The following is a 22,313-nucleotide window of genomic DNA, read 5'->3' as shown; positions in this document are numbered from 1 at the left end:
CAAACTGGCAGAGGCAGGAAAACCTGTGCTGCAGCACACCCGATTTTGCTGGACTCAAAGACCCTGGGAAGAAAGACATAGTTGGGCGCTGCCTCACAGCCAAACTGGCGATGACCAGCTTCCAGTTGGAAACTGCCCACAGGCCTTGTCCACCCTAAAGACCACCCATAGCTAGCATCTTCTTAAAATTGCTCTGTGTCTTGAAGAGGAAATGCCAAAACTAGTTCGATGAGAACAATTAGAAGATGTAGGATCTCCTAGACCACCAAAGCAAGGTGTTCCAAACTGGCAGCTGTACCAAAACTCGAGCAAGTGGAAACAAGGCCAAGTAGCAAGAGAGAGAGCCCTTGAGCTAAAGAATACATGATGAGTGGAAAGAGCACAAGACAGTCAAATTTGCCAACAACGATGACTTGCAAGGTTCCTTCATGGCAGTCAAAATCATCTATGGTGTTAGTTCCAGGGAACAACTCCACTGAGAGCCAAAAACGTGGTCATTAGAGACCAAGAGGCAGTCAACCCCCACAGGAGAGGACACTTTGAGGATCTCCTCAACCAAGATGCAGCTTTCTTGTTAGTGCTGTCAAAACCATTGTACAGTGCGCTGTCACATCCCATTGCATGTCCGAAACGCTGTCAGCTCGAAAAAGCCATCCCACAGCTGCAAAACAACAAGGTCTGTGAAGCAGGTGGAATCTCTGCTGAAGTACCATGACAGAGCAGGGAGAGACTCTTAACACAAATCCATGATCTCATTCGCCTTGTCTGGAAGGAAGAGAACGTGCTAGGAAATCTCAGAGACACTGCAAATGTGACTATCTTCCAGAAGGAGACCGGTCCAACTGGAAATTAGAGGGATTTGCCTACTATCTGCCACAGAAAAGGTCATTGCGAGAAGCCTCCTCATCCATCTCCTCCCAGTAACTAAAGAGTTCCTCTAGAGTTTCAATGCAACTTCCACCATCAAGAAGCACAATGGACATGGCCATGCGTGGTTAATCCAAGTGCAGGGACAACCCCAACCTCTGTACATCACTTTTTTCAATCTCTCAAAGGTCTTTGATGCTCAACCATGAATGATTGTGGAATAGTCTCCCCAAATTCAGCTGTCTGCAAAGATTTGTCACCATTCTCTGCCTGCTCCGCAAATGGCATGCAAGTTGTGATGCTCACCAATACGACTCTATAAGAGTGCAAACTGGTGTTGAACATGGCTGTGTCATCATAGGAATATGCGCTTCTGCATATTCCTTACAGCAACACTCCAGGCCAGCTCCTCACGGCTCCCAGAGTGAGGTAGCATACAGGGGAATTGTTCAACCTTTGACCCCCTCCAAGCCAGAGCCAAGACCACCCCAACTTCTGTCGCCAGAGCTGCAGTCTGCCAACAATTCCCATGTGCACACGCCCAAAGGCCGGGCTACAAGCTATCATTCATGTATTGACCATGGCGTTTGAGAATGGGCTTCAAGCTAAACATTCAAAAAACAAAGGTTTTCTATCAGCCAGCTCCTGCCGCACAACACTGTCCTCAACCATCAAAATTCACAGCGACCCCCCTGAATAATGTGGGTCATTTTCAATTCCTTACCAGCCTCCTCGTGGTGCAAACAGACATTGACAAAATCCAATATCAACTCCAGTGCACCAGTGCAGTGCAACCTTAGAACATCTGAGGAACAGAATATTTGAAGTCTGAGACCTTAAACCCAGCACCCAAGCTCATGATCTGCACATAATCCCCACCCTCCTGTTGCATGGGAAATGTGGGCCAAGTACAAAAGACACTTAGCTCTCCAGGGATTTTATCATCAGTGTTGCCGTCAGAAAATCTATCAAATCCTCTGGCACATGTACCAATAGCAGTGTCCTCTCCCAGGAGAACAGACTCTGTATCTCTGCACTGGTTATACATTACCAGCTGTGGTGGGCAGGCTACGTTGTCTGCGTGCCTGACACCAGACTCTCTAAGGAAGTGCTTTCCTCTGAGCTCCACAACGATAAGAGATCTCTAGACAGAAGAGGAAACACTACAGGAGCACACTGAAAGCCTCCTTAAACAAATGCAACATCCCCACCAACACAGGTATATCACTTGTCCTAGAACATACTAACTGGAGAAGAAGCATCCATGAAGGCACCAACCATGTTGAGCATCACTGACTGGAGGCCAAGCACAAGCAATGGAAAGACTGCAGAATCCAGAGTGTTGTGCCCATCTGCCATAAGTGGGGCAGGTGGTTTTTGAGACAGAGTTTGTGGCTCTGGGATTGAACTGTTCAGGCACTGCAGAACATACCTTCATTTGGATGTGAGTTTGCTCGCTGAGCTGGAAGGTTAGTTTTCAGATGTTTCGTCACCATTCTAGGTAACATCATCAGTGAGCCTCTGACGAAGCGCTGGTGTTATGTCCCGCTTTCTATTTATCTGTTTAGGTTTCCTTGGGTTGGTGATGTCATTTCCTGTTCTTTTTCTCAGAGGGTGGTAGATTGGCTCCTCATCAATGTGTTTGTTGATGGAGCTCTGGTTGGAATGCCATGCTTCTAGGAATTCTCGTGCGTGTCTCTGTTTGGCTTGTCCACTACATTGGACAAACAGGCAGAAAGCTAGCCACCAGAATACATGAACATCAACCAGCCGCAAAACGACATGACCCACCATCACTCGTATCCTTACATACAGACGAGGAAGGACACCACTTTGATTGGGACAACACATCCATCCTAGGACAAGCCAAACAGAGACACACACGACAATTCCTAGAAGCATGGCACTCCAACCAGAACTCCATCAACAAACACGTTGATTTGGAGCCAATCTACCACCCTCTGAGAAAAAGAACAGGAAATGACATCACCAAACACAGGAAATGACACCAACCCAAGGAAACCTAAACAGATAAATAGAAAGCGGGACATAACACCAGCGCTTCGTTGGAGGCTCACTGATGGTGTTACCTAGAATGGTGACGAAACGTCTGAAAACGAACCTTCCAGCTCAGCGAGCAAACTCACATCCAGAACCTCAACCTGAACTACAAATCTTCTCAAAACTCGGTAATACCTTCATTTCTTCATTCCCCCCCCTTCCCCGATTTGGAGTGGAAGCAAGCCATTCCTCAACCCTGAGGGACCAGCAGAGAAGAACAGCGTTGTCTATGTGGATGCCCTGCTAATGCTGGCTATCGATATAATAATGTGGCGAATGTAGTGGGAGCTCAGTTTCATGCTATGTTTGGTTTTATAAACAAAATCAGTCAGGGAAATAGGAGGCAATGGAAAACTCTCAACTAAGTTCAGAGATAGTGGGAACTGCTGATGCTGGAGAATCTGAGATAACAAGGTGTGGAGCTGGATGAACACAGCAGGCCAAGCAGCATCAGAGGAGCAGGGGTCCAGACCTGAAACATGGGCTTTCCTGCTCCTCTGCTGCTTGGCCTGCTGTGTTCATCCAGCTCTACACCTTGTTATCTTATTTAAGTTCCCATTTTTTTAGTTAGCAGTATTTTCACCAAAAAAAATTGACTAACCAAAAAATTGACTACTTGATCGACCATTTCTTGGGATTCCTTTTCCCCCTCTTTTTAAAAAGTTACATTTAGTTTCAGACCAGTAAATTGGGGCCAGGTTGTTATTTTTCTGTCAGGACATTTAGTGTCCAGCAAATATGCCCTAAGGTTGGTTGTTTGAGTTTCTGACTGTCAAAGGGTTATTTCACTCCTGCTGATTGGTGCATGACTCTCTGGCATAAGTCAATAAATGTCACCCTCTAACCAGGCAGTTGTGGTTAATTTTTGTCTTTGAAGAATGAGGAAAATAAATCAATTCACTGGCTGCAGATAGGGCTTCTGATGTGTTAGTCATTAGTTAGACTTGCTTTTGCTTGTTTAGATTTTTGAATTCTTTGTGTGACATTAATGAAAGTAAGAACTGATAACACATGAACAAACTAGGGCATCTAAGCGAATAGAATAAGCAACTGTATATCTGCTTAACCAGAACTGAGCAAGACACGTCAATTAGAATACTAGGATTCAATGCTAAATAAGGCACTGAAATAGAAATAAATAGACAAAAAGAAAAACAGGATTCGGAGAAAGATGTGGTTTAAAATTAATTTAAATGCTGTATCTTCGAACTGTCAAACAATTAAAATTTGAAGGAATGAGACTTTACACTTTATAACATGAATTTTTCGTGCCAGAAAAGTTATTTTGGCAGTAATTAATCCCTAGCCTAGCAAATGTAGTTCGTATTTACTGTTCAAATGCCAACAACTTTATGCATTTCACTGGTGAGACAGGCAGATGCTGTTTTTGCAAAGCTTGAAAGCAATGTTCAGATATTTGAGTTTAAGCCCAAGTGTACCTGTCCCCTGAAGTTGCTGTACCAGTAACATATAAATAGCTGTGAATGCACTTAATCCCAGTTATTTTGATGAGCAAGTGATCTTTATTAAACTGTATATCTTTGAGCAAGGATTTGCTCACAGAACTTGTTTTGTGCATAAAAATTGGGCAAGGTTTACACTGACTTCTTAAAGGGACAATGGATGTGTTTGATTCTTTTGTGGGTATTTATATACTGTTTGTTGCACGTCGCAACCACCTTGCCTTATTGGGTTTTCTTTTACATTTCAGGGATGTCTCCCTATCAGTACTTCATTATTTTGAGTTTGGCACACAAACATACAGGAAATAGGGGGACAAAAAAAACTATCCTGACTGCATAATCTCCTAGGAGTGGAAAAGAACCAGAAGGAAAAAAAAATACTGCTAACTCAGGAAATATACTGGAAAATTCCTCCAGCTCCTGAGGTAATCAAGCAAAGTGGCAGGAGACAATAGCCTATTGCTCCTTATAGCCTCTATTAACCAGTGCTTGCCTTCAATAATTGAAAATGCCTTCCTCACTTAGGAGCCTGTGACGTTTCTCCTTGAAAATCATACTGTATGAAGAAGTGAGCACTGGATGGTTTTGAACGCACCGAATAATTGAAATTCGGGATGACAGTTTCTGAGACTATGGGAGCTATACCTACTGAGACATTTTGGTCATGCCAGTCAATACACAGGGACATCCATTTGCAAGCTCTCTCCACTTGTGTCTTGGACAAGTTCGAGGAGATCCGTTTCCAACACCTTTGGTTAAGTGCCAACTTGCCTTGGGGTGTCTCCTACAGCCAAACTTCTAAATTTTCAATATGGAGAAACATTGTTGCCCGTTTCTATTGTGCCCTTTGAGCAATTGTACCATTTTCTGCCGCTCTCATGTCTTAGCTTTTATGGCAACCTGCAGTCCTTTAAGAGCTACCACTTCATCAGATTTTGAGTGATTGATTTTGCACTATGAGCAAACATCACCTGTACCAGTAGTTCATTAAGACCATAAGAAATAGGAACAGGAGTAGGCCATTCAGATCTTCAAACCTGCTCCACAATTCAGCAGGGTCATAGCTGGTCCAGTTGTCATTCCTCACATCCACCTTGCTTCTTTTCTCCATAAAGCTTGATTCCTTTACTGATTAAGAATCTATGTATCTACCTCAGCCTTAAGTGCACACAAGTACTCTGACCCACACATCTCCATGTCAAGGAGTTCCAAAGACACACAACTGTCTGAAAGAAGTTTCACCCCATCTCAGTCTTAAATTGGTACACCTTAATTCTGAGACTGTGCCCACTTCAGCTCCAATAAGCAGAATCCCAGTCTTTTTAATCTTTGGTCATAAGGCAATCTCTCTATACTTGGGATCATCCCGGTGAACTTCTTCTGAGCTATCTCCAATGAAATGATATCTCTTCTTAGATAAGGGGACTGAAACTGCTCACTGTACTCCAGATGTGATCTCACCATTGAGGTAAAACTTCCCTACTCATACTCCAAACCCCTTGAAATAAGGGGCAACATTAAATTATCTTTCCTGATAACCGGCTGCACCTCTTTACTAGCGATAATGGGAACTGCAGATGCTGGAGAATCCAAGATAATAAAGTGTGAAGCTGGATGAACACAGCAGGCCAAGCAGCACCTATTTACTAGTTTTCTGTGTTCCCTTCCCCCCCCCCCCCACCCCAGTCCCTTCACGTTGCATCTTTCTGCATTTTTGCTTCATTTAAATAATACTCAGTTCTTTTGTTCTCCCTTCCGAAATGAACAACTTCACATTTTTCCACGTTTTACTCCATTTGCCAACTCTTTGCCCACTTACTTAACCTATCAATATCTCTCTGTAAATTGTCTCCATCCCTCTGGCAAACTGTCTTTCCACCTATTTTTGTGATCTGCAAATTTGGTTACAGTACATTCACTTCCTTCCTCCATCATTTATATATATTGTGAACAGTTGCATCCTAGCACTGATCCCTGTGGAACCCCACAGGCCACCAAACCTGAAAAAAAAACCTTACCTGTGTCCTGCACATGTGCCAGTTCTCTATCCATGTCATTCTCAATACTGCCTCCAAATGAGTCTCTTATCTTAAGACTTAACCTTTTGTGAAGTATCTTGTTCAATGCCTTCTGGAAGTCCAAACACAGCACATGAACTGGTTCCCTTCTATCCCCTCTCATTGAGATTTCTTCAGAAATCTCCAATTAATTAGTCAGGCATGATTTTCATTCTTCATAAAACCTGCTTCATTAGATTATGATTTTCCAAATGTTCTGCTGTACTTTCTTAATAGTTGATTCCAATATTTTTCCAATTGTAGATGTCAGGTTAATTGGCCTATAGTTGCCCAGTTTTTGTCTCCCTGCTTGAATAGGAGTGCCACATTGGCAGTTTTTCAGAGGCTCCAACGCTTCTCCAGAATCTAAAGATTTTTGTAGCTACCTATTTTAAGATCCTAGGATACAAGTAATCAGGGCCTGTGGACTTGCTGGCTTTAGCCCCATTAGGTTGTTTCATATGACTTCTCTAATGTTCGTGGTGGTACTTAGTTCCTCCTCCATATTCTTGAATATTAATCAGGTGTTTGAAGTATCTTCTACCATAAGATTAATAGATTCCTATTATCAAATTTGGCACGGCAGACTACCTTTTACTACTACCACAATTGCACCAATGCCAGAGCATTTCCAAAACCAGTTTTACAGGAACCTCCCACCCACAGCCTCCAACCTCATTGTTCCCCAACCCCGCACGGCCCGTTTCTATCTCCTTCCCAAAATCCACAAACCTGCCTGCCCTGGTCGACCCATCGTCTCAGCCTGCTCCTGCCCCACCGAACTCATCTCCACCTATCTGGACTCCATTTTCTCCCCTTTGGTCCAGGAACTCCCCACCTACGTCCGTGACACCGCCCACGCCCTCCACCTCCTCCAGGACTTTCAATTCCCTGGCCCCCAACACCTCATATTCACCATGGACGTCCAGTCCCTGTACACCTGCATTCCGCATGGAGATGGACTCAAGGCCCTCCGCTTCTTCCTGTCCCGCAGGCCCGACCAGGCCCCCTCCACCGACACTCTCATCCGCCTAGCTGAACTCGTCCTCGCACTCAACAACTTCTCTTTTGACTCCTCCCACTTCCTACAGACTAAGGGGGTGGCCATGGGCACCCGCATGGGCCCCAGCTATGCCTGCCTCTTTGTAGGTTACGTGGAACAGTCCCTCTTCCGCACCTACACAGGCCCCAAACCCCACCTCTTCCTCCGGTACATTGATGACTGTATCGGCGCCGCCTCTTGCTCCCCAGAGGAGCTCGAACAGTTCATCCACTTCACCAACACCTTCCACCCCAACCTTCAGTTCACCTGGGCCATCTCCAGCACATCCCTCACCTTCCTGGACCTCTCAGTCTCCATCTCAGGCAACCAGCTTGTAACTGATGTCCATTTCAAGCCCACCGACTCCCACAGCTACCTAGAATAAACCTCCTCCCACCCACCCTCCTGCAAAAATTCCATCCTCTATTCCCAATTCCTCCGCCTCCGCCGCATCTGCTCCCACGATAAGACATTCCACTCCCGCACATCCCAGATGTCCAAGTTCTTTAAGGACCGCAACTTTCCCCCCACGGTGATCGAGAACACCCTTGACCGCGTCTCCCGCATTTCCCGCGACATATCCCTCACACCCCGCCCCTGCCACAACCGCCCCAAGAGGATCCCCCTCGTTCTCACACACCACCCTACCAACCTCCGGATACAACGCATTATCCTCCGACACTTCCGCCATTTACAATCCGACCCCACCACCCAAGACATTTTTCCATCCCCTCCCCTGTCTGCTTTCCGGAGAGACCACTCTCTCCGTGACTCCCTTGTTCGCTCCACACTGCCCTCCAACCCCACCACACCCGGCACCTTCCCCTGCAACCGCAGGAAATGCTACACTTGTCCCCACACCTCCTCCCTCACCCCCATCCCAGGCCCCAAGATGACATTCCACATCAAGCAGAGGTTCACCTGCACATCTGCCAATGTGGTATACTGCATCCACTGTACCCGGTGCGGCTTCCTCTACATTGGGGAAACCAAGCGGAGGCTTGGGGACCGCTTTGCAGAACACCTCCGCTCAGTTCGCAACAAACAACTGCACCTCCCAGTCGCAAACCATTTCCACTCCCCCTCCCATTCTCTTGATGGCATGTCTATCATGGGCCTCCTGCACTGCCACAATGATGCCACCCGAAGGTTGCAGGAACAGCAACTCATATTCCGCCTGGGAACCCTGCAGCCATATGGTATCAATGTGGACTTCACCAGTTTCAAAATCTCCCCTTCCCCTACTGCATCCCTAAACCAGCCCAGTTCATCCCCTCCCCCCACTGCACCACACAACCAGCCCAGCTCTTCCCCCCCCACCCACTGCATCCCAAAACCAGTCCAACCTGTCTCTGCCTCCCTAACCGGTTCTTCCTCTCACCCATCCCTTCCTCCCACCCCAAGCCGCACCCCCAGCTACCTACTAACCTCATCCCACCTCCTTGACCTGTCCGTCTTCCCTGGACTGACCTATCCCCTCCCTACCTCCCCACCTACACTCTCTCCACCTATCTTCTTTACTCTCCATCTTCGGTCCACCTCCCCCTCTCTCCCTATTTATTCCAGTTCCCTCCCCCCATCCCCCTCTCTGATGAAGGGTCTAGGCCCGAAACATCAGCTTTTGTGCTCCTGGGATGCTGCTTGGCCTGCTATGTTCATCCAGCCTCACATTTTATTATCTTTACAGGAACCTTTTCAGGCTGTGTATTGCAAAGTAAATCTATGTAATGGTTAAGAGAATACACATGTCATTTAGTAGCCAATGTTTAAATTTCAAATGAATGCCAGGCATTTTTCCATGAAGTGAGGGGAAAATTAGAGGCAGATCCATGTTTGACAATTGTTTTGCATTACTACAAGAGCAGGTTGCAGAAGGTTAATCACAGGGAGCTGTAAGTTACTTGTATTCCATGAAGAGGCATCAGCTAGAAACAGAAGAGATGCAGTGAATAGGCCAAAGACCTCAAAGACATAAGAAAAAAATATAAAGGAACTAATCAGTGTCACATAGATAACCATTCTCCTCTAGCATCACTTCTCATACGCATTTCTTGAAATATAAATCAGTTTCTGTGTAAATCACTAAGTCTGTTTATAGTGAATATAAGCTCTATCTCCACATTGATATCTAAGTATGTATTATTTGTTGTAATTCCTTGATATCTTAGTAGTTCTGTACTCCTAAACAAATAATAGACATTTCTAAACAAATTAAGCTTCAAGTCTAAACTTATTTTGAAGGTTGCACTGATGGGCATAATGGAGTAAAAACCAGGGCAGATCTGTAACACAGAGCTGAATTTAATTTCCATTGTTCTAGAAACCTGAATAATCTGAAATACAGTGTTGACTTTTGTTTTATTATTATACACTTCACTGAATCTCTTTTCTATTAGTGTTATTTGGCACTACTGCAGTGACCATGATGCATAGGCAGTAGCAAATTACTAATAAGCCCTTTCAAGCATCACTAAGAATAGACTTTTTCTTTCTTCAGGTTTTATTGGTAAGCTGCTTATTGTAACAATTAATTAAAATGTTGCTTGAAATGTATGACATGGTATCATTTCTGTCATGTAAATGAAATAAATGATTCTTTGCATATTCCTAATACTGAGTTCGTAAACTAGAAAAAAAAAGCCTGCAGAATCACAGAGCCTCAGGTCATTTGAAAATATGGAACTAAGGAAAAATTCTTATTAGCAATTTTATATCCAAAATATAGCCTTGTCCTCGAAGGATTTTATTAAATCCAGATGAAATCTGACCCTGTGCAGTTTGTGGATGAAGTCCCAAAGCATTGCTGGGGGGGAAAATAAATCTCAAACCGTTCTTCCAGTAAACTTATGCTTCATTTCCTGTTAAGCTAAATGATTGTGTGAAAATTGTATTTCCACCTGTTTATATTCAAAACTCTCTGGATTGCTTTCTAGCAGAGGAGGTTACTAATATTTGGGAGCAGTGAAGGACACCATATTCTTCGGGAAATTTTAAAACTGCACATTCTCAGGAAAAAAGGGTCTCATCCTTTCCCTAGGTCAATCATTGTTCTTCAGATCATCTTGGATAATTACAGTGGCAATCTATTTTTTGTTTATTTTTAAATTCAATTTTGGTTTTTTTTCAATCTTAAATCATTTCCTTTTAATTGGTTATTTGAAAAAGGCATTGGGTTAAAGAATTTTCTTTTATAATAAACATGTTTTAGCCCAATGAATGATCATTATATTTGGAAAATGTACACTTGATCATGAGTTGGAATTTAATGATCTCTTGTTGTGATGTGTTTGTTGTGATAGTTTATATTTCATTGATATTATTTTTAAAGTTTCCAATAGCAAGCTCTTTATGTCCCTGGGTATGGCAATCATATTTGCATTTCAAATACAGTAACTTCAAGCAAACTACTTAATTAATGATTCTATCTTTAATGGTATTAGCTGGAAGACAAATGTTTGCCTGGATGTTAGGAAACATTCTTGTATAGATAGTAGTTAACAATGCACCTCCCTCCAGTATTATCAAGTGTATCAGTTGGGCCATTGAGGTCACATTCCAATGATATAAGGTTCTAAATCTACATTATTGGTGCCCACACTTCCATGGACTGAAGATGCAGCATAACTTGAAAATCAGTTCAGTGATTTAATTCTCAAGTGTAAAATCACCCTGTTTTATAATGTATACTGGTGTGGAGCTTTATTTTAGAAGTTTTTAATTAGCCCAACAGTCCAACTGATGACTTTCTTTAAGCTTAAATCATTCAGTCTGTACTGACTAAAAATGAGCTGAAAAGAAACTAAAAACTGGTCTTCTGCTTTTAGCAATAACTTGAAATAAACCTACAGTGTGAGATGCTCCTAGCATTAAAATTTAGGTTTACCTCACTGACAGTTGTCCAGGATGGACATTAGTCCAGAACTTCAGCCATACTATAACTGTGAAAATACAATCAAGGTGTAAAATAATCATGTATCCCATTGTCTGTTGGAATTACTGCACTGCAGTGTGGCAGGCTCATCCTTAGCCCTGTTAGTGATATAGAGGTGGGGTGCGTTTTAATACATTTATGTTGTTGACTTTATTATGACTTAACAGGAAAAAAAGCTTGAAAATTGGAAGCTGCTAAAATTGAAAAATGTTTTGATAGACATGAAAAGAAATAGGCCAAGTGTGTTCAAATTAAAGAGTAACCAAGGACCAAGTGGAGAGGAAAGAGAAAAATGAATGTGAATTATACTTGATTGGTTACATTGACCAATGTTAGTTTTGTGAAGGTGGAGATAGTAGAAGTCTTGTATTCTCCATAGCAGAAGAGCCATAAGATATACCAGCAGAAATCGACCATTCTGCCCAATGGGTATGCTCCACCTTTCAATAAGATCATGGCCGATCTGATATTCCATAACTCCACTTTCCAACTTTGCACCCCATAAGCCTCGATTCCCTTACTGACTTAAAATCTGTCTCAACCTTGAAAATACTCGATGATAAAATGCTGAGGCATGTCAACAGGATCACATTTATGGGCAGACTACATTTTTCGAAAGGAAAACTTTCTGCTTGCCCCCAAAAGAATGATCAACTAACGCAAGCATGCAGTCTAATGATCTGGGCAACCCTGATTAAACTCATGAATGACGAAAAAGAACATATTATAGCTGAAGTACCTTTAAGGAGAGCTTTTCAGTTTTATTTATTTTAATAAGTCAACATGTTCTATTATTGTGCCAAGTTTCCCCTGTTTGAATATTGGATGTCATCTTCTGCATAGTGACATTACAATTGACAAACCAGGCTATGAGTATCATAGAGAAAGAACAAAATCCAAATAAATTCAGTTCATGAAAGTTTCAGTCTTTGTTCGCACACAACTAAATGGATTTAAGTCATAATGTCTGCCAGAGCTACTTAATTTGAGTACTGTACTCATGATTTGAATAAAAATAATTGTGAGGCTCTGCAGCTTTACATGGAAGTGACATGTCTTACAAAATTATGTATATGTATGTAAGAATTTTCACTGTGGGTTTTGACTGTTAGATTCTTTACTCTTTTCTATTGCTCCATAATTAAAAATAATGCCTTTCTGAAAGTTGGTACGGGATAAATTATTTAAAAATATGTAAAAGTTTATTATAGCCGAGCCCATTGTGTCAGATCAAGTTCTTGATATGAACGCACATATCTGAGATAATGAACTCACAACATGTGCAAATGTCTATGCTTGTATTATTTTATAAGTTGCTTGCTATGTTTGTTTTTATTTTAATTGAATTGAAAGATGCTTCTGTTCTGATGTTTAAGTTTCCACTTTAATACAGCCAGAGAAAGTCCCTCCACCTCGCCCACCACCTCCAAAGACAAACAGTGCTACTTTGCCCGTGAGTAGACAGAAGCTGTGTGTCTCCTTAATTGCATTTAACACCATCTAAGTTGCTTTGCTGACTACTTACCCTTTTCTTCAGTTGTGCTATATGGGTCCTATAGCAAAGGGGTTGGATCTTTGCTCAATTTTCTCTTGGACAGGTGTAAAACTCTGCCTACTTCTTCATCTAGTTCCTAATTCTTCTTATGTATGGTGATTTAGTTATGATTTGCATTTGATTAAAGCTGTGGCAATAATGTGGCTCATTTACATTTTTGTAGGAATCCTGGGTAACACCACTAGAACGCTAATGTCTGGATACAAGTTTTTAACCTCAACTGCATGCTTGAATTTGGCAGTTTGTATTAGTACTCAGAAAACACGCATGCAGTACAACTCAGAGGTGGCCTAACCTTTTCACTAAGTACATATTTGTTCTATAACCCACAATATTTGTACAGTGTGCAGTGCTCTCAATTGGCTCCACGCTGCATTATGCATGTGGCACATTTCACGGGATATTTTGTGGGCATATTTTTTTGCAAGTGTTTTGTGATGTTTTCAGATTTCTCAATGTTCAGAATTTTGGAAAGTGAATTCTGTAACCTGACCAATGCACTACAGAAGTAGTGCAACCTCATGACTGCATTGAAAATTTGCACTTGATGTGTTGAATTAGTATGTGACTATTCAAACAAAATGCATCATCTCAGAATGCCTTGACAAATATTGAGAGCTATGATTCTTCCACTCAAAGAGCTCCCTATCCCAGTATTGTTGGAAAGTGGAGGTTAAGTTATTCCTCACAGAAAGAACGGAATGTCATCTTAGTACAAAATGGTGTAATTAAAGGTGTGCGAGCAGATCATCTGTCAGTTTCTCAGTTGTTGACTGGCACACAACCAAGTAAGTGAGAAATATAGAAATAGCTTGACCTCAAAAAAGTGGGTATTGTCAGTTATTGGGAAGTGTAAATGGGAAACTTGTGTACCATTTAACAATTCAAATGATGGACACAACAGGTAAACTTAAGGAAGTACTGTTCATTTCAATACTTGCTCTTAATTGTCTTCATGAATGTTTTATGGTTTATTTCTTGGATTCCAAAAATCAGCATTACTGAAATGTCATTCCTAAGTCATTTGAGCCAATTCAGATGTATAGCCAAAAGCTAGTATCCTAAGTGGAGTAAAAAAAGACAATTGTATCAAAAATGTATCAGCATTTTCAAAATTGATTTTACACTTCACGTAGTAACCTGCTTTAGAATAATACTGGTTTTGAGAATCATTTAAGAAGTGTGTGATACTCAGCTTGGAAGTCACGAGCAGTGAGCGCAATTTCTGCAGACCCATTAACTATAGCAATAGGGAACCAAGCGTATTAGCTGACTGGGATGGGGACATGTTTGACCTTCTGCCCTGGACTCTGCAGTTTGCTATTAATCCAAAGGACCAAAAGGATGGTTGCACAAGTATTAGCTGAGATTTGATTTGAAAGAAAAGTTAAACCAAATAGTATCAATTAAGGAAGAGACATCATTATTATTGTTTTTTTTACTGTTTGCTCTAGCACCTCAGACAGTATTGTATTCTTCATAACCTGCCAACCCTAATCCTCACATCGCAGCAAAACAAAGGCTATGCTTCTGCTTTGTCAGTGCCTCACATAAGAAACGTTATAGTTCTTAAGTATGATATGAGGGTTGGAATCCATGGCCCCAACACACACACAGTACCATTTGTGCCAAGGTTGGTTTCCAGGAGGCATACAATTCTATCTTGGTGAGTTATATCAGAAGGTATGAAAATTGAAAGTATATAAGAGTGTGATAGGCTTCTGGCTTAAAATGAGAAGACTGCAAACTTTATTTTATTTAATACATTCAAATCCATTAATTAAATGTAACAGATTATCTCTTGGTAGTACCACCAGAAATAACTGACTAGCTCACTGTACCAGATCTTGCCAATTTTTTAACTTCTATTTCAGCATCTGTCTGCGTGTCATGCCTCTGATTAATAACAGTTCTTTCATACATACTTTTACCAAATGCTATAGAGATACAAAATGTAGTTGTAAACTTAAACAATATGCGAGGTTTTGACAGACAAGGGAAAAAGTTTGTATTTCAAGATCTGAACACAGTCCGCATTGATGTGAGCATTACATTCACTTTTCTTCCATCAGCTTGGCTGCTGTGAACATCAAGCCACTGCAGTTAATCAATTATGCCTATCAATCCGTAATTCATCAGATATGGCTGATTTGGAATATAATTTACCTGGTGGTAAAAGCACTTACAATTCACTTTGCTTTATCAAAATGAGTACAGGGTGTAGAAATTTAATGCCAGCTATGGTTGTTAATTAATTATAAAGCTATCATTCAGCACGTAATACTATGCATGCAACAATCCTCCAGTGACATTTCAGGAGCAGTTAAAGAGCAGGTTCTCTTCCACTTTAGCTCCATCCAGGTTTTACTAATATGTCTCCTTTTTTTAATAAGTAAAATTCACTTACTTTTTTTAAATTTAAAATAACCTCCGATTGTATCTTATCACCATTTAAAGAGTCCACAGAATATATTAAATCCCAGCAGATCATGGTGTGTTACTTAGTTTATGTTACTTGTCAGAAAGGACTCATTGTTCATTGATGCTGCCAGCACTTTTCATTTACAGGACTTGCATAATCTTGACATAAGCCAGTGAGGTACAGTGCTACATTATATAGTGCAATGCCCTGCACAAGCTAAACAATTAACATCACATTTTAACATGCTATATTTATCATATTTTTAGATAAAAGGGTCGGTACCTTGTGATTATGTATTTAGTAATTGTCCAGCTGTACTTAATCAAACTATTTTACTTTTCGTTAAGTACAAATTCATTATGTAAAACTGGCATATTGTTACGTTGCTGTATGCATTGCAGATAGAGCTGCTGTTTTGAACATAAGCTTGAATTTTAAGTTTAATGGTTAAATGTGAGCAGTTGGGTCTAAAGCAAATTCAGCTTTGCCCAGTTGGATTTGTCAGGTTCAGAACACTGTGGGGAATCTGCTTTTTTTTCTGACTTTCCACTGAAGTCCCTTTAGGCTATGGCTCCAATTCTTTTCTGCATTTTTCCCCAGATATATCTAGTGTTGCTGACACTAGTGGGGTAATCGCCGGCTTTTCAAAGCTCTGGCGGAAAGGTGAAAGTATTAGCAGCACGATGACAGGCAAGCTTCACGCATCACCTTCCAGCTCGAGCTTAATTAAACAGCCTCTTTTTTCTTTTTTTTTCCTTCTTCGTTCTATCATCCCTAATGAAGCAGTCTTTTCCATCGATCCTGCTGATTGCCAGGCCTCTCCTTTTGTTTGTTGGCACTGAGCCATTCAGCTGCGGTCTGACAGCTCAGCTCTGCTAATTAGCTCTGTTGTTCTTTTCCCCCATGTTTCTCCCTGTTGCAAGTTCAGGCAAACTTGCCACAAACTTAATCCTTCTGTTCCTACCAAGGGGTTCACATGCTTAAGCTGTCTCCATTGTGTGGAAGGGCAGCTTTGTCTGGGGCCTGGCCCCCTCCTCAGCAAGTTCACAGACTGACCTTTCCTGACCTCTTACTTCAGTATCACTGGCTACACTGAGGTCATGGTTTGAACACCAACCCCCCTCGCTGCTAAACTTTTGTTGTATTCTACACAGAGTTAAACCCATGAATGCTTCATTTAATTTCTTTTGTTGCTTCTTTTTAAATTGGGGAACATCAGTGTAGAATTGGACTTTTTCTATAAATTCTCTGAATATTGCTCACAAATCTTTTGCACATAAGATGAATATTAAAAATGCTATTGTAAACATCCTGAACATATTGCTTGATGAAGTTCACAACTTCATAGATTGTTTATGATCTTACGTTTCTAGCCCTGAATAGAAATGGTCAATATAGCCAACTTACAGATCAGTAAATTTGAACATTGGACTTCTGGTCCCTGGCACTTACACTGAAACATTTCCCAGGTTTCTAGTACAGCAATTCCAGCAAAGCAACATCTGTGGAATCTTTACTGTTACTTCTTCATGTTGAACCCATTAATCAGAAATTGTTCTTTAATGGTTTTAAACCAGCTGCAATAGGTTATATAAAAAAAACTTAAGTGAAACAACTAAATATAGTTTAAAAACTGACATTACATTCCATTTTGTTTCTGTATCAGTAATTGGTAACCCCTCTCACTATCTGTTTTACTTTCCTAAACAAAAATTAGTTAAAGGCATTTGATAGACAAAACAGCAAGGGAACAAAATGAGCCACAAAAGAAGCCAGCAACACAGCATCTTCACACCACTGTGGTTGTGAAATCATGTTCCAACAATGCTCATAAGTGGGAGGTACCACCTTGGAGGGGGGAAGTATAAAAGCAATGCATACCGCTTTGAATTGCGCAGTGCCACTGGTTTGAGACTTTTTTTAAAAAAAAGCAGCTGGTTGAATCCTGGATATTTGAACATTTATGTGAAAGGACTGAAGCACATGGAGTGGTGGGGGTGAGATGTCGGGGGGGAGGGTAGGAGGAATGGGCAAAATGGTAAGAATTAAAGAGGCATGCTCTTGTGACACCATTTTCAGAAGCACATTAATTATAATTTAAAGTATATGATATGCATTTTATAATAACCTATAATACTAAACATTGTTTGCTGGCTAACAGCAATTTTTTGTAGCATTTGTATATTTTTGGCAATTTGGACGATATTCCTGAGTGTGTTTCAGCCCAGCAGCACCATTACTACTTATTAGTTTTCTTAATTGCTTTTAAATAGCAGCTCTATTAGGTGATAACATCCAATAATATTGGTTATAAGAATTTTATGCTATGATATCACCAGTTTAAAGCTGCTCTGTGTTACAGCTGAATCTAAATTATCTGTTTTGTGGCAATGTTAGCCCTTGCATACGTTTCTGCTCATTGAGAAATAAGGCTTTGCACTGATAGACTACAACGGGTGTATGTATTTATTATTCCAAAATACAGATGACTATAAATGTAGCATTTGCTTTTTAGTAATAGATCCCATTCCTCCAGTGCAACATTAACTTTCTTTTCCAAATGTGAAGCCCTTTTCTGTCAAGTGCTAAAAAAAATAGCTATTTTTGATAGTCAGAATGAGGGCTTGTTTGGGGATGAACACGTGGCACCTTTCCACATGTGATTGCTCTGTTGCTGAGAGGCAGCTGTTCCCCTGTATTTCAGTTTCTTGTGTATAGCTCTCCCTCTTGAATCTGGCACTTCCTGATTGGATACCTCTTGAAACACAGAGGAGTGGAAATGGAGACCAGAGAAAATCACATTGAGAGGGATGACAGGGGATAAGAAAAAATAGCCAATGGGCAACCTGAACCAGGGGGAAGCAAACAACTGAATCAAATCTATGCAGAACCTCAGTGTCTTTCCTTTTATTGTGTAATATCATGCTCTCATTTAAGAATTTGAGTTCAAGACAGACTGGTTGAGAAGAAGGCGAGGTCAAAAACTGTGTTCAGACTTATGTAATGAACAATTCTAAAGAAGCCTGTTGATACCGACCGCTACAATACACGGTAATTAGAGATATACCAAGCTGTAATCTTACCATTAGATTCTTGTACAGCTATTCTCCACATGTGGGTTTGTCAATCTCTGTCACACATTGAACTACCACCAAGACACTGTGCAATTTCTGCCCACTAGAGGCAGAAGCCATCACAAGCTTCCTACAGAGTCCCCAAGCCCTTTCACAAAAATCTGCTGTTCACACATTTTCAAATATCATCTGTTGTAGAACTTATAAGTCACATAATTAGGAGCATTAAGACAACTATACTATGAATCTGAAGTTACATGCAGGTCAGACCAAGCAGAAATGCGAGGTCCCTCAAATAAAACAAAGAACTGCAGATGCTGGAGATCTGAAACCCAAAAACAGAAAGTTCTGGATAAACTCAGCAGGCCTGGTCACATCTGTGGAGAGAAAACAGTTAACGTTTAGAGTGCAGTGACCTTTCTTCAGAACATTACAGTTCTAAAGAAGCCAATTCAGAAGCCTAAATAAAACAATAAATTTTATTTAACAGAAAAGTTCAATATCATGTGCAGTAAACATAGCAACAAACACACCAGTACACAAACGTGTAAACTGCTTTTATTGGAGTGCTAAGAACTATCAACCCTTATGATTTCTATAACGCTACCAACAGAAGCTGTTTGGTATGGAAAGTTTTACTAAACCCTGTGCCTGGTAGTAATACAGAATATAAGTTCAGGTGTGAAACAAACGTTTTTGGTGTATGAGGTATTGTATTGATTCTGTAATTATTGTCTCAGTGTCGACAATGACTAACTCTATGCTGAAGTATGAAAAGTATTTTTCGTATGTGATACTGGATTCTTCAATATTGATGTCTCATGAGATGATTTGAGAATCCATGAGTACTTCCACTGACAACTGAGAATCCACTACAGTAAAGGTATATGTGGGTTGAGAGAATCAATACCCTGGACTGAGTTAATGTTTAATCCAACCTCAGACTTCAGGTGTTGCACATAAACTATGACATCATCCAAACCTGTTGCACATGTTTCAGCCTCAGAATCATTCCCCATTATCTGCTCATTAATGTTGAGCTTCTAAATGTGCAGTTTTTGAGCATTCTCACGGCATGGTGAGCTTTTCACAAATTGACTGTTTTAATTCTTTCTGTTCTGAATGCTCGCAGATTTCACTTAACATGGTTACACTCCACACTACTTAAAACATATTTGTTGCTCTATGTTTCCAAGCATCTTGCTTTTGTTTTAGATTTGTGCCCTTGAATGTGTCTTAATTTAATGATCTATTAAGTTCAAGATGTAGGTTTCTTCTCATGCAATGTACAGTGCATTTCATATAAATAAGCATCTGGCAGGTTTCTTTCTTTAGGGACATGTTTAATGAACAATGTCAGGAGAAGGTCTTATTCAGCTATGGATGGTATCCTTGTTGAGTTGTTGATAGTGATTGAACAATGCTTTCATGAACTTATTTGATTATGTCAAGACAGTCATTTGACGACCTAATAACAGCTATTGTTTGGATCAGGTTTCCAAAGTTTAAATAAGATTTATTGAAGGAAGATGTGAAACAGAGTTTTTTTTTCAATTAAGGTTACAGCAGTGTTATTGTTACACTTTACCTGGGTAGACGTAGATTCATCCCTCATGATTAAAACACAGAATCTGTACTTGGTTGACTAGGGTGTCCTTTATAATTAATGGCAAGTTTGACTCAGGATGTTGACAAACTAAATCTGAAGTGATGACAAGCTCTCTGCTTGGGTTTCTTCCATAACTGCTTGGCCTGTTCTGCATACATGTGTTTTAACTATTACATGAAAATTCTAGTCTACGCATTTCATTCTTCAACATCTGGATAGCTGGAACTGATTTTTTTCGGGACAACGTCTGCAATTGTGTTTTAATACTGACAAGTTTTGTTCTAATACAAATCTGTGTATTTCAGGCACGTCCACCAAGACCACCAGTTAAGAAGCCAAGAGGCAATGCACTGCCAGTAGAGTCTCGAATATCCTCCATTTCAAGCCCAGAGCAGTAAGTATTGGCTGCTAGCTTTACCAGTTAAAAGGTAACGTAAGAAACTAACCTATGTAACAATTCTTACAGTTAATACTTCAAATTTTCTCATTTTTCAGCCAGTTATAGGCAGCAAGTTTGGCATATTGACCCCACATTTACGATGTTGAATTCTTTTTTCTTCCCTAAACTATATTGTCAAGTAACATATACAAATGATTTATTGCACAACTTCAGTCAATGTTACTTATGTTACATTGCATAAAGAGTTGCAAGAGAAGTAGTATACTTAAAAGTGCACCAGATGTGTTAACCTTGGCAAAACAGAAATATTCTGCAAACTTTTCAGGTTTTAAAATCTTTACATATATAACTTCTATCTATTTTGGTTAATTTTCATTTTTGCCTACTGTCATATCTCTATGATATTTTGCAATAGCAGCATGTCAAATTGTCTTATTATTGGTCTTAACTTGACTATGTTAACTCAGTAATCTAAGTTCAACGGGTCTGCTCATATAGGTTAAAGCGAGTGTTCAAGTCTGCTTTGGTTTTGAGAAACTCTTGGCATTAGATTGCCCAAGTAGAGAAGTGACAGTGTGACCTATCATTAAACATAAACATATAGCCAATACATTCTATATTCCATGTTGATGAATGAAACAAGCTGGCGGTTTATCTGGCTTTATTCTGTTATTATTAAGAATGAATTTTAAGAAACAGAAAAATAGAGGATGCCATCTAGGAATGTGAAAAGATTAACATGAATCAGACTGGGCTGTGTGTCAGGGTAGAACAACAAACAGAATTGTACATTTGAAGGTGGGATCACTAAATGAATTCTCCAGATTTTGGTGCACTTTGAATGGGGTCAATTCACATTTGGCCTTTCTATCCTGAAGGTGTTGATAATCTTGAAAATGGAATGAAATATTACTCCTTTTAAATATATCCCATTATTGTTGTTGTACCACCATAATCTGAAAGGCAAATGTCTGTACTTTTTGGCAAAGAAACACAAGTATAATGTGAAAAAGTTCTCAAAAATGTGTAGCTAGTGGTTAATTGTCTGAGAGGGCATTGACTTATCCATGTTTTTTGAAACTTTACGTGGAACCCAGTGCTGCTCTGTTGCTCATGAAACTGCCAGCATTTGCCATTGTTACTGAAACTGACAGCAACTTCTGGAGATTGCACATGCGAGGAATAGCATGGAAACCTAGAAGTTGTTGTCAGTGATTCTAAGCCTCTCCAAAGACTGCTCACCTCTCCCCAATCCCCAAACTGAAAACGGGTAAATCAATGGAATTGCTGATTCTACTCCTATTCTGTTACTCTCCTGTTAAAGACAAAACCCGAGGGAAAATTGGTGAATGAAGTCTAAACTGGATCTTGCTGTGGCAAAACTGACTTCATAATTGGTGCTAAATAGCCTTGAAAAACTAATCTTCTAGTTGTTCATTATCAAATTTTTCCATTAAAAAATATATTTTAAACAAAATGTAAGTTTATTTATCTTTATTTAAGCCTAACTATATCACAATCCACTCATAATTATTTCAGTACTTCCTGTTTTGCTGTGTGTGCAAATGTTTCAATTTGATTGGCTGCCTGCCATTCTGCTGACATCACAGCTGCAACTTGACAAGGAGCATGATTTAGAGCAGATTTGGACTTCCCTGGGGGAAGGAGTGAACTATGTGACAGAGAACACTGGGTAGCTTTCTTTGAGTTTTGCTTCACTGCTGACCAAAATTTCTAAGCTATTGCTTAGTGAAGTATTCTCAATTTCAGGGATCCTTTACCACCAGCAAGTACTTACAGATGCAAAATAAACTTGTGCATGGTGCAGAAAT

At 40.4% G+C, this 22,313-nt stretch overlaps 1 protein-coding gene across 5 annotated transcripts in view; it reads left to right on the top strand.

The window, feature by feature from the left end:
* LOC125465413 (DENN domain-containing protein 1A-like) overlaps positions 1-22,313 on the top strand; it is a 522,997-nt gene that overhangs the window by 470,596 nt on the left and 30,088 nt on the right. For 3 of the 5 annotated variants that reach the window (XM_059638169.1, XM_059638170.1, XM_048558888.2), the window contains exons 20-21: positions 12,815-12,874; positions 20,387-20,475. In XM_059638169.1, the coding sequence (XP_059494152.1) occupies positions 12,815-12,874; positions 20,387-20,475 (149 nt within the window). The remainder of the gene's footprint in view (positions 1-12,814; positions 12,875-20,386; positions 20,476-22,313) is intronic. The other 2 variants (XM_048558890.2, XM_048558889.2) reach the window with 1 other exon arrangement.

Source organism: Stegostoma tigrinum, chromosome 29 (assembly GCF_030684315.1).
Source record: "Stegostoma tigrinum isolate sSteTig4 chromosome 29, sSteTig4.hap1, whole genome shotgun sequence".
Classification (NCBI taxonomy): Eukaryota; Metazoa; Chordata; class Chondrichthyes; order Orectolobiformes; family Stegostomatidae; genus Stegostoma; species Stegostoma tigrinum.
Note: the sequence above shows the minus strand (reverse complement) of the source record. Positions and strands in the feature narration are given on the sequence as shown.